Raw genomic sequence first — 13,145 nt, forward strand, 5'->3', positions numbered from 1 at the left:
TTCCGCCCCTTGCACCCAGTAACCTCTGTTCTATTTCCCGTCTCTGTTTCTGTGCCTGTTCTAGATACTTCATGTAGGTGGAAGCATATGAGACTTGTCCTTTGGCGACTGGCTTTTTCACTTAGCGCAATGCCTTCAGGACCATCCGTGTTGCAGCATGCATTCTGTTGTATGAACAAGCCACCTTCTGTATGTGCAGTCATCTGTTGGTGGATATTCAGGTTGTTTCCACCTTTCGGCTGAATGTGAATAGTGCTGCTGTGAATATTGGCATATATGTATCTGTTTGACTGTGTGTATACCTAGAAATAAGCCTATTTGGTGTGTATGTAATGGAATTGCTGGGTGAATGCAGTAGTTGAACATGGCGCTGGAAGAGGAGAGGAATGGCAGTTAGTGCTCAGTGGGTACAGAGTTTCTGTTTGGAGTGAGAAAGAGTCTGGAAATGGATCGTGGTGAGGTCTGTCACAGGTTGAGTGTCACTAATATCACTGAATTGTACACTTCAAAATGATTGAAATTGTTAAGTTTTATGTTGTGTTTTAAAAATCATAAAAAATTGATAAGAGTTTCAAACTCAGTGATAAGGACACAGAGAACTAAGTTGATGATAGCTTACTGAGTTTTAAAGCAAAAGCTCCTGTGCATTTATTAAGCACTTTCTGTATACCAGCCACTGTGACACATGTTTTCTATGGAATAACATATTTAATCTTCTCCACAGCCTTATTATTTGTGGCCTTGCACTGGTGTGTGCACATTTGAAGAAGCAGTGTTTACAGAATGGCTTCGGCAGGGAAAGTCTTTCTCCAGTCAGCCTGCCCAGAGGTTCTGGCTGGGCCATTGGTGGTGCTCATGGGCTGGCTTGCTGCTAGACTCCTTAGATGGGCAAGTCTGGTGCCTGAGTCAGTAGGTGGGGAGGCTTGGTGCTTTGGGCCACAGTGGCCCCCTGGTGCCTAGGTCTACTGGGGCAGGCCCAGTGCCTGATCCTATATTGGGACTTAGGTCTCTGTGGGAGAGTCCGGAGCTGGGTCCTTGATGGCCAACCAGGTTTGGGGGACATGGGGTGGGCCTGATGAATTGGTCCATGAGGGTCCGCCTGGAGCTGGAGTGAGCTTGGAGCATGGGGCCATGATCACCGGCCTGGATGCTGCAGGGCTCAGCCTGGCCCGGAGGAAGGCCAGGAGCCAGACTCTATCAGAGCTCTCCTGGAGGCTGGGGCCATGGGGGTCATCCTGTCTACATTTGTTAAATACCGGAATCACCATGGAGATTTTGAATGTTTGAGATGGTCAGATCTAGGAGGGACCTGAGATCTCATCTAGACAATCCCTTTATCTTAAAGATGAGAAACTATACTATCTATATATATAAAAGCCTAAGTGTCTGTCTGACCATCCGACCAGTAGCTATGATGAGCACTGACCACCAGAGGGCAGACGCTCAACACAGGAGCTGCCAAGACACACGTTGGCCATTTAAAAATAAATGGCACCACTGACCTGGTGCCGAGAAACTAACACTCAGCTTCCCCCAAGTGGGACACAGGCCCCGCGACACCCCACCAAATTGTATCCAACACTGCCAAGATCCCATGGTGCAAAATGTTGCCCCCAGCCCAGCCCAGAAACGGTTGCTGTGGGCGCCGAGTAATGATGCCACATAGCAACGCCCAGCTTCCTCTCCCTAGCGACTAGCACCCTTTGAGTTTCTTCAGTCCAGGAACCAACTTGCTTTATAGCCAGGTGCAAACATTTCACAGTTTAACCAAATGTTTGTGAAGCCTTTTTCCCATGCCTCATCTCATTTGATCCTCACAGAAGTCTAGAGTAGATAGGAGATTTGATAGAATCCTATTTTCTTTTCATTAGCAAGATGTGAATAGTGATATTAAAATATTCCTTCTAAACAATTTCCTTTCAATGTGCGCCAATCCATGCATCCGGACAGTAGTAGAGAATAAAAAGTCTACTCCAAGGTCACTTAGAAAATAGTGACAGAACTGAAGCCTCTCGCTTGGATTCCAGTGCTGTTTGATCTACCCTACTCTGTCCCAGCAAGGAATGTTATCTCAACAGATAGGGTGATTTTATTTAAGTCATCTCTGACGCTAATGATTGTCAAGCCCTGATAGGTTATTCTTTTGTGGCCTGAGTCTTACGAGTTTCCCTCTCCTGTTAACCCATCTGGAATGACCCATCTGAGCTTAGCTCATATTTTTCAACTCCTCCCTACACTTAATGATTAAAGCCCTATATTCTTTCTAATTGTTCACATCAGCCTTTGTTGCTCTTGGAATCCTTCGATTTCTGTATGCTTTTGGAACTTCTGTCGGTTATTCCTCTTAAAATTTCTTCTGTTGCTACATAATTTTATATTTGTATTGATTTCAAAGAGGAAGGGAGAGGGAGAGAGAGATAGAAACATCAATGATGAGAGAATCATTGATCGGCTGCCTCCTGCACACCCCTTACTGGGGATGGAGCCTGCAACCCAGGCATGCGCACTGACCAGGAATCGAACCATGACCTCCTGGTTCATACCACTGAGCCATTCCGGCTGGGCACTACATAATCTTATTTACCAGTACATTGCTTATTTATAAATTGTACTTATGTGTAAGTACAATTATTAATTATTAAAATAACTTAGAGACAAAATAGATTTAGCAGGAATCATGACCATTATGAATCTACTAGTGTTCAGAGCACAGATTCATGCACATTGAAAGTAAATTAATTAGAAGAAATATTTTAATATTGCTATTTGCCCTTTCTCTATAATAGAAGTGTCAACCAAATTCATGACAGATAGAAAGACACATGTTTGATTGGCGCCAGTGAGAGCTTTCTATGTATTGTGCATGCACGAGTCAACTTAGCCTTTTATAGATGTAGAATAAACTTGCTTAATTAGACCTGCTTTCTGATGTAGCTAAACTTTTTCCGGCCCAGTAAAGCACCCCAACTTCTCGTTCAGGTAATTGTCAGCAACACAGCAGTAGATATCAACATGAAGCAGATTATTATTGTAGATCACACAGGGAGAACAAAGGGTAAAATATTGAACTGCAGCAGTGTTTGACTATATTCTGCGCAGTCAGAAAACCTGAAGTTATTTTCAAGGTCCACCATTTCTTTCTTCTTTTCAGTTGGGTCAAGTTTCTAAACTTTCTAAATCTCCGTTTTCTGGCTAATTAAAAGAAAATAGGATTCTGCCGAGTCTCCTGTCTACCTACTCCAGGACTTCTGTATGGATCAAATGAGATGAGACCTGGGAAAACGCTTCACAGACATTTGGTTAAAGTGTAAAATCTTTGCACCTGGCTATAAAGCAATTCGGGTTCCTGGGCTGAAGAAACTCCAAGAAGTTTCTGATAAAACGCTAGGGAGAGGAAGCCGAGTGTTGCTACGGGACATCATTACCCGGCGCCCACAGCGACTGTTTCCAGGCTGGGCTGGGCTATGGGCCACATTTTGTGCTATGGAGTCTTGACAGTGTTGGCTACGATTTGGTGGGGTGTCGCTCAGGGTGGTGGCAGGGCCTGTGACCCACTTGGTGGAAGCCAAGTGTTGGTTTGTCGGCGCCAGGTCTGCGGTGCTGTTTCTTTTTAAATGGCCAGTGAGCATCATGGCAGCTCCTGTGTTGAGCGTCTGCCCCCTGGTGGTCAGTGTGCATCATAGCTACCAGTCGGACAGTCAGGTAGACACTTAGGCTTTTATATATATAGACTAGAAGCCCAGAGCACAAAAATTTGTGCACTCGGGCGGGTCCCTCAGTCCAGCCTGTGCCCTCTGGCAGTCTGGGACCCTTCGGGGGATGTCCACCTGCTGGCTTAGACCCGCTCCCTGGGGGAATTGGGCCTAAGCTGGCAGTCAGACATCCCTCTGGCAGCCCAGGAGCCCTCGGGGGATGTCCACTTGCCAGCGGGGAGCAGGCCTAAGCTGCAGTCAGACATCCTTAGCACTGCTGAGGAGGCGGGAGGGGCTCCCACCACAAACCGCTGTGCTGGCAGCCGTCAGCCTGGCTTGTGGCTGAGCAGACCTCCCCCTGTGGGAGTGCACTGACCACCAGGGGGCAGCTCCTGCATTGAGCGTCTGCCCCCTGGTGGGCAGTGTGTGTCATAGTGACAAGTGATTCCCAGTCGTTCTGCTGTTGGGGTCAATTTGCATATTACCCTTTTATTATATAGGATAGAGGCCTGGTGCATTGGTGGGGGCCGGCTGGTTTGCCCTGAAGGGTATCCCGGATCAGGGTGGGGGTCCCACTGGGGTGCCTGGCCAGCCTGGGTGAGGAGCTGAGGGCTGTTTTCAGGCTAGCCACACCCCCTTTAGGGAGGGGAGTCCTGCTGGGGTGCTTGGCCAGCCTGGGTGAGTGGCTGATGGCAGTTTGCAGGCTGGCCACAGACCCTTCAGGGTGGAGGTTCCTGCTGGGGTCCCTGGCCAATCTGGGTGAGGGGCTGATGGCTATTTGTAGGCTGGCCAAGCCTCCCAGCCATCCAAGCTCCCAGTGGAGGCTGGCTGTAAGCAGGTATCTGGGATTTATTTAGCTTCTATAATTGAAACTTTATTGCCTTTTTCGGAGGCCACAGCTGGCCAGAGCAGGTGGGAAGCTTGGCTTCCTCGACGCCGGGGCAACCAAGCCTCCTGCTTGCTCCAGCCCAATGACTGCCAGCCGCCATCTTGGTTGGGTTAATTTGCATATAGTCACTCTGATTGGCTGGTGGGCGTGGCTTGGGCATAGCAAAGTTACAGTCAATTAGCATCTTTGTCTTTTAATTAGTGTAGATAGAGGCCTGGTGCACAGGTGGGGGCTGGCTGGTTTTCCCTGAAGGGTGTCCCGGATCAGGGTGGGGGTCCCGCTGGGGTGCCTGGCCAGCCTGGGTGAGGGGCTGAGGGCTGTTTTCAGGCTAGCCAAGCCCCTTCAGGGTGGGGGCCCTACTGGGGTGCCTGGCCAGCCTGGGTGAGGGGATGATGGCCCAGGCTGGCCATGCCCGCGGGCTGGAAGCAGGTATCTGGGGTTTATTCATTGTCTATAATTGAAACTTTGTAGCCTTGAGCAGAGCTCAGGGCCAGCCAGGGCAGGCGGGAAGCTTGACTTCCTCCATCTCCAGGGCAACAACCCAAGCCTCCTGCTCGCTCCCTATGGCCGCCGCCATCTTTGTGACGGTGTGAGGGAGTCATGGTTAATTTGCATATTACTCTTTTATTGGATAGGATACTGTCTAAATAACTGAGATAATCCATTTCCATTATTCAGAACCCTTTTTTTTTTTACCTCCTTGAGATAAGGTACTCATAAATTCTGTGCCTTTTTTTAAAACTTGGAAGATTCTGTCTTTAACTCCATTTTACTGAATATGAGTATTATAAAATTTCAACATTTTTTTCAAAGAAGAAATATGAAGTAGTATTTGATAACTATGGGAAGAACTAAATCAAGAGAAGTGTAGTATATGTCAGGCTAACCTTATTTCAGTCTCTATGAGATTAAATATTTTAGACAAAGTTGTATGGCAAGGGAAGAGGGAAATAAAACAGTACTTCTCTTAATATCTTTGTAGTTTTCTGTGGAAAGCTAGTAACAACCATGTGGTTTAAAAATTAGCAAGCAGAAAAATCACTCATGTTTTCATGAAAACTGTCCCTGCAGAATGGCAGGCCATCACTGCACCTGGACTTCCAGAAGCCAGTGACATAAACTTTATAAAAGAGAAGTTACAACAATATAAGGAATCACTACGGATAATTTTGTTTTTTCAAAAGCACATTACTGGAATTTTAGTGCTGAGCCACTGCTGGATACAAGGGGCATAATGTGGTACATAAACTAATCCTGTGCTGCAGGAGTTGTGACCCAATAAAGATGAGACTGTACACCAGTTACTATAATGCAGCCGGATCGAGGACTCAGAAGAAAATACGTTTACTTCAGGCTCCTGCTATAGGGCAATACATCGATTTTGTTAGGGGAGAACATAAGTAGGCGTGGATGAGAGGAAAATGTTCCAACTGTTGGCATCTCTAAGTGCCTTATTAGGGAGATGAAGAATTGATCGGTCTGGTCAGACAGTGGGTTTATTTAGAAGGCAGTAGAAATCCTAGCCGATTTGGCTCAGTAGATAGAGCCTTGGCCTGTGGACTGAAGGGTCCCAGATTCGATTCTGGTCAAGGACACAGACCTTGGTTGCAGGCTGGATCCCTGGCCCTGATCGGGGCACATGCAGGAGGCAAACAACCGATAGGTCTCTCTCACATCCATGTTTCTCTCTCTGTGTCTCTCCCTCTCACTTCCTCTCTCTCTAAAAATCAGTGGAAAAATATCCTCCGGTGAAGATTAACAACAACAACAAAAATAGAAGGCAGTAGAAGACAGGGCTCAGGAAGCCATCTGGAGGGCTGGGGATTGCATCCTCAGTCGTGGTGAATGCACTAAACTGCTGGGAAAGATCCTGTATGAGGCCGACCAGCTGACGGTCTGGACAGTCAGATAGTCTATCAATTTGAATATGAAAATTGGAACTGATACTGAGAATTTAGTGAAGGTTGACATTATGATGTATAATGATTAAATTTTTAAAATTTTGTGCATCATTTCAGGAGCTGTGGGCCAAGCATTTAATTTATTGGTGACTTTTTTATTTTTAGAAGTTTGTATTACTTAACTTTTTTACTAGGAAAAATGTTTCTGTGGCCATTAGCTCTGGCATCTGAATTGGTACTGCTCTTCTGGGATCCAGAAGTAGTTCCAAAGTTACCAGGCCAGAGTTTGAGGAGGAAAGCTTAACCCTTCAGCCAGCAATTTCACATGATAAACACATTTATCTTCCGTTCAGTTCAGTTTTATTTTGGGCAAGCGAGGACTTCACATTACATACAGTTATTCCATTTCTTTCTTGGGGAGAATCAAGTTTTCGGTCAGGTTTCAACCTGCATAAACCTTCACACTTCTATTTAGATCTATTTTTATTAATACTTTTAGTTATAATTCTGCAAAAATGGTTTATGTGGGTGCTAATAGAAGCAGTCAAATGTCGGCACAATCTTAATCAGGCCAGTAACTGTGTTTTCTGGGGGTTTTCACGTATTTAGTCTTATTTGAAAATTGTATCGTGAGCAGGCATCATTGTTTCAGGGTGCCCCACCATGGTGGGAACTTATCTTAACATAGGACTTTGTTTACTTCTTCCAGGACTTTCCTCGGGGGATTCCACACCTTTAATGCAAGAAGACGTGCTAAGTGCAGACGCACCATGTGCTGTTGGTGAGGAAGAGTTAGCCGAAGGCAATGCTAATGACCAACCAGAAGCCCCGACACTGGCTTTGCAGTCTCTGTTCTCACTGATCCGTGGTGAGATGGAGCAGTTGGACTCGAGAGCACTTCCCCTTTACCTCCACCAGGTACTGGCTAAAGCTAAACCCTTCCTCTTCCTAAAATCCTGGGGCCACTGTCAGCCATGACCCGAATCCAGTCCTGTAGTTGACTCCACCCCACCTGTCCTCGGTGAGCCCACAAGAAGGGACCTGGGCACGTGGGTGATGGGAAATTTAATATTACTGAATAGTGGCCACTGAGTGGACATGGATACTCAGGCAATAGTTCCAATAACCACTAGCTTCTTTTACTTAGGGAATGAAGTGTTCGCAAGTTAGAGTCCATGTAGCAAGCACTTAGTGAGCACCAGATAGGTGCCAAAAACAATGCCAGGGACGAGGGAAGCAAGGTTAGCTACAGGTGTAGCCTTAAGAGAGCCCCTGTGGAAGAGGAGAAGCAGCTGTGTGGGTAAATAATTGTGGACGTCCGAATTCAGTGTTGGTGTAGACAGGTGTTGAAGCCTAAAATGTGTGGTTAATTTTGTCCCGTAGATATTATGGACGTGCAGGATATGTAGGCCAAGCATGTCAAACTCAAAGGCTAACACAGGCCAAATAAACGGGGCATGCAGCCGCGGGCCATGAGTTTGACATGCTTGATGTAGGCACTTTGGGAGAACAAAGTGAGGGGGTGCAGGAAGAGAGGTCACAGTGGGGTATATCGCTGGAGATTAACATGGAAAAGAGATGGGAAATGAAATTGGGTGGCTGGTGGCACTGAGGCTTTTGGGGACTGGGGGTGTATAATTAGGGGAGTGCCAGAATCAAATTTGAATTTTAGAAATATAGCTCTTCTGATGATGGGAGGGTAAATTAGGAGATGGAGAGCCTGGAGATCCGGAGGCCTTTAGGACAGTGATAAGGGAGCTTTCTTTCTTACACAAAAGCTAATTCAGAAAAAAAAATAACATATTTATGAGCTATGTTTTATTTTCCCTTAAAATGAAAATAACTGGTACAGGGGAATGGAAAACGCTTGGCCTTTTTCTTCATTTACTTCTGTTGCATTTTAACTTTTGCAATGAGTAGTAAGTAATTTTTGACTTTTAAAAAGTAAAATATAAAATAGCTTTTGCCCCAAGGCAGGAAAATGTATCCTATATAATAAAGAGCTAATATGCTAATGGTCATGACTCCGCCACGCTGTAACGACTGATCAGCAGGAGGCTGCATGCGAAGCAGGTGCAGGTGGGCGGGGCTGCGTGTGCGGTAAGGCACACATGGGTGGGCGTGGACTTGACTCTGTGTCCCTGCCTGGCACCAGCCAGGGACTTGATGCTGCATCTGGCCGGGTCTGGGTCTCTTCCCTTTTAATGTGCATGAATTTCATGCACCGGGCCACTAGTATTCTTATAAATTTATATTGCCTCCTTTGTGAACCTGAAGAATGCCTTTGAGAAAATGGGTGCTGCTTTTTGACTCTAAAACCTTCAAACTTGCCTGGTCAGTGTGGCTCAGCAGTTGAGTGTCAACCCAGGAACCAAGAGGTCACGGGTTCGATTCCCCATCAGGGCACAAGGCCAGATTGTGGGCACGGTCTCCAGTGTGGGGCATATGGGAGGCAGCCGATCAATGATGTTCCTCTGTCATCGATGTTCTATCTCTCTATCACTCTCCCTTCCTCTCTAAAAATCCATAAAAAACATATTTGAAACCTTCTAGCTTGCCCTAGTTGAGAAGCGGCTTTCTCATCTTTCAGCCTTCTTTGTATTTGTACAGGAGAGACTTTGCAGAAGGTCGTCACACTTGTTACTTCATCCTCCAAACAACATAGGGGAGTAAGGATTAGCATCAGCTGTTTACAAGAGGGAACGCAGGCTCCTTTACAAAGCAAGCTTCTTATCATTCTGGCCTGGAATTGGTCTGTCCCATTCATTGCATGTGTTTTTGTAACAACTTGGGTGAAATTTGAATCTGGGCTATTTATTAAGTTACATTGTTTAATCACATCTCATTTCTTGAGGTTGACAATATAATTGTAGGTTAGGGAGGAGAGTGTCCTTGTTCTTGGGAAACCACATGCAAGTATTTAGGAGTGATGTATTTAGGAATTGCTTTGAATAATGCCAGCAACTTAAGGTTTTTCCATTGGAAAAAAAATACGTAAGAGAGAAAGCAAATTTGGCAAAATGCCAACAATCAACGAATCTAGGTGAAAGATACATGGCTGTTGATTTTCCCATTCTTTGAACTCTTCTGTAGAGTTCCAATAAAAAAAAAAGAGAGGAAAGGACGTTTGGAGTAGGTGGAAATAACAAATGTGGTCAGATCTTTTCAAGGAGTTTATGTCACTGGGGTGCTGTTACATTAAAGGAGAGAAAAATGCGCTTAGCAATTGGCAGGCGATCCTACAGCCGAAGCAGATCTAGTAGAAAAATCACATTTTCGGCAGGAAGATGGTAATGATCATGATCAGGCCTGAAGATTATTTAATTTTTAATATCTCAAAGGAAAATTCTGCCCTCGTTCCCAGGAACATACCAGTGAGCTGAACCCTGTAGGTTACGCTTCTGCAGTATCTCAGCATCGTCTCTCCTGGCAAAGGAGCTGGGCACGTACAGTGGGCTTGAGAAGTACGGGCTTTGGCTCTGCCTCTGACATGCTAAGTGCCCTTAGTTCCTTCTGGGAAGTTGTAGAGCAAGTGAGATAATGCATGTAAAAGCACTTAATGTAGTGCTTGGAACACAGTAAAAGTCAAATAAATATTAAGCATCACTCTATTCTCACTGTCACGGATTCAAAGATTGCTGTTAGAAATGAGGCCAGGATCAGCAAAGCCATGCTGAAGATGCAGCAACTGAGCCATCAGGGCAGAGAAGCAGCTGACAGTCCGCAGCCCAAGAAGACAAAACGTCCTCCTCCCTCCCAAGGGAGGCACAAGTCAGGGCGAGACGAGTGACGTTATTCATTTCAGTCATTCCCAGCACCTCGCCCTGTGCCTTTCGCCTGGACTCACCAGCTGTTGACATTTCACCAAATTTTTGCCCTCTCCCCCCACATATTTTCCATGGAAGCACTTTTCCCCACATCCAAACCCGGTCAGCAAGTCCTGCAGATCTACTTCAAAATATGTCCAGAATCTGATCTCCTCGTGCCTCCTTCATTGCTACCATCTCAGTACAAGACACTGTCGACACTCATCGTATTCTTGCAGTAAACGCCTCACTGTGGAGACCTCTCTGCTTCCTCTCTTACTTCCATTTAGTTTTTTCCCTCCGTACAGCAGTCACTGTGATCCAGACGAAATGTAAGTCAGATCATGTTACCCCTCTGCTCAAAGCCCTCCAGTCCTCGCTTCTCATTTAGAGTAGAAGCCAGAATTCTTACCGTGGCCCGCAAGGCCCTGCATGATCAGGCTACTTCCTCTTCGACCTTCATTCCTAAAACTCTCCTTCTCATTCACTCCTTCCCAGGAGAGAGGTGGAGGGAATCTCCAGTGAACAGAGATTCTAAGATGAACCCTGAAGTTCATCCAAATTCAATCCTAATATCTACCAAGAAGGAGAGGGTAATTAGTCAGTCCTGTGTGGAACAGATCAGCAGACTCTGAAGAGAGACTTTTATACCATTTTCCTGTTTCAGAATACTTGATGTGTCTGAATATACTGAAAGAAGATTTAGGCTCTTAGTAGAGTATTTGGGGTTATTCAAGTGAGAAGTGCATGGAAAACTATGCCCAGACAAAAGGAAAGGTAAAGAAAAAAGTAGCTCCAGGAAAAAGTAAGTTTTTAGGAAAGGAGAAATACTTATAGTTTGGCCCATAAAAGGTAAGCATTAAGTATTTGTCTACCCATTGCTACAATATAACAACATGGGTTGCTGAATATGTATGAGAAAATAGTATATGTGTTTGTCAGATTGAGGTAGAGGAGAATCAAGAGTCAATATTCGCCTTCTACTAAAACTGAAAAATTATGAAACAGCAAAATAAACATAATGTTTAGAGACATAGAAGTTAAAAAAAAATAAGAAGAAAAAAAAAACAGGTAAAAGAAATCTAAGTGCTTGCCCCTGAAGGAAGAAAGGAGTATAGAGCAAGAAGGTGGGGCTTTCTTAACACACCTTCGAGGGCCATTGACTCCTGGGACCATGTACAGTCATAATTTTGATAAAAATGAGAACTAAAGGGTGACATTTGTAATTTAACATAAGGTGAGGAGAGCATCTAGGTGAAGGTAGTGACAGTGGAAACAGAGGGATGACTTTGAAACCTTGCAAAGGAAGAATCACTAGGGCTTGGTGCAGACAGCAAAAGGGCGTGAGAGAGGAGCCAGAGGCAACTCTAGGATGTGCAGTTTGGAGGAACGGTGCGTCCCATTAATAGAAATTGGAGATTAAAGAGGGAGCGTTAACTTGGGGATGGTTATTATTTTTAAAGTGATACCATGTGGCATATCCCTAAAGGCCATTGGAAATATGACTGCAGTTACTTTAGACATTACTTTTAACTCTTGGGACTCGTAACAGACTCCATTTGAAAATTCTGGTTCTGGGGTAAGAGTAATGTTTCATACACCGACTTAGTTGACATGACTGCGGTTAGCTTTAAGGTGTGACTGAAGTCTGAGCCTGGGAGTGAGAGGAAGGACATCAGTGCTGTGGTCTCCGTCCAATGAGCTTTTACTGAAAAGCATCGGACTCAGGCAGGAAGTGCCTCCCTGGGATCCTGAAGCCCCTCTGTGAGGTTCTGGCCGAGAGCTACACCTTCCTAGGTCCCTCCTTGTTGTCCTGGCAGGTAGAAGCCGGAACCAGAACACCTTACAACTTCTACCCTCCCAAAGTGACTTTCAACTTCCCTCTTCACCTGATTCTACTCTGCATCTTGCACTCCTGGTTCAGACTCACATTCAAACACCACTTTAAGCACTTGCTGGTATGTGCTAGGCGTTGTGCTAAATACGCACTTGCAATCCTACAGCAGCTCTGTCTCATAGAGTTGTAGATATTATTGTCATACTAGAAGCCCAGTGCACGAAATTTGTGCAGATGGGGGGGGTCTCCTCAGCCCAGCCTGTACCCTTTCCAATCCAGGACCCCTCGAGGGATGTCCGACTGCAGTCGGACATCCCTCTCACAATCCGGGACCACTGGCTCCTAACTGCTCACCTGCCTGCCTGCCTGATTGTCCCTAACTGCCCCCACTGCCAGCCTGGTCACCCCTAAATGCCTCTGCCTGCCAGCCTGATCGCCCCTAATTGCCCCCCATGCCGGCCTGGTCACCCCAACTGCTCCCCCCAGCCGGCCTGGTTGCCCCTTACTGCCCCCCCTGCTGGCCTGGTCGCCCCCAACTGCCCTCCCCTGCCAGCCTGGTCACACCTCACTGTCCCCCATGCCAGCCTGGTCACCCCTCACTGCCCCCCTGCCGGCGTGGTCACCCCCAACTGCCCCTCTGCCGGCCTGGTCGCTTCCAACTGCCCCCGCCACCCTGGTCGCCCCACACAGCCTGCTGTTCAGTCGTTTGGTCATCCCTCACTAACCCCCCTGCCGGCCTGGCCACCCCACACAGCCTGCTGTTCAGTCATTACTGTTACTGTGACGGTGTCCTGGACAATTTGCATATTCCTCTATTATTAGTATAGATGTGAGACATGAAATGACATATCCAAGGTCACAGCTGGTAATGACAGAGCTGGACTACAATGCAGTCACGTTATTCACCTCTGATCCCCACGTTCTCCCCGATTTAGACACATGGGACCTCAGAGAAAAAATCATACCTTTTCTTGCCCTGCTGGGCTCAGCAGGTTAGGCTTTCACAGGGGAAGCACCCTG

At 46.3% G+C, this 13,145-nt stretch overlaps 1 protein-coding gene across 3 annotated transcripts in view; it reads left to right on the top strand.

Annotated features, from left to right (window-relative positions):
* CNST (consortin, connexin sorting protein) overlaps nt 1-13,145 on the top strand; it is a 73,911-nt gene that overhangs the window by 34,102 nt on the left and 26,664 nt on the right. For all 3 annotated transcript variants that reach the window (XM_036355115.1, XM_036355114.1, XM_036355113.1), the window contains one exon: nt 7,192-7,400. In XM_036355115.1, coding sequence (XP_036211008.1) covers nt 7,192-7,400 — 209 coding nt within the window. The remainder of the gene's footprint in view (nt 1-7,191; nt 7,401-13,145) is intronic.

This window comes from Myotis myotis, unplaced genomic scaffold (genome assembly GCF_014108235.1).
Source record: "Myotis myotis isolate mMyoMyo1 unplaced genomic scaffold, mMyoMyo1.p scaffold_m19_p_21, whole genome shotgun sequence".
Taxonomy (NCBI): domain Eukaryota; kingdom Metazoa; phylum Chordata; class Mammalia; order Chiroptera; family Vespertilionidae; genus Myotis; species Myotis myotis.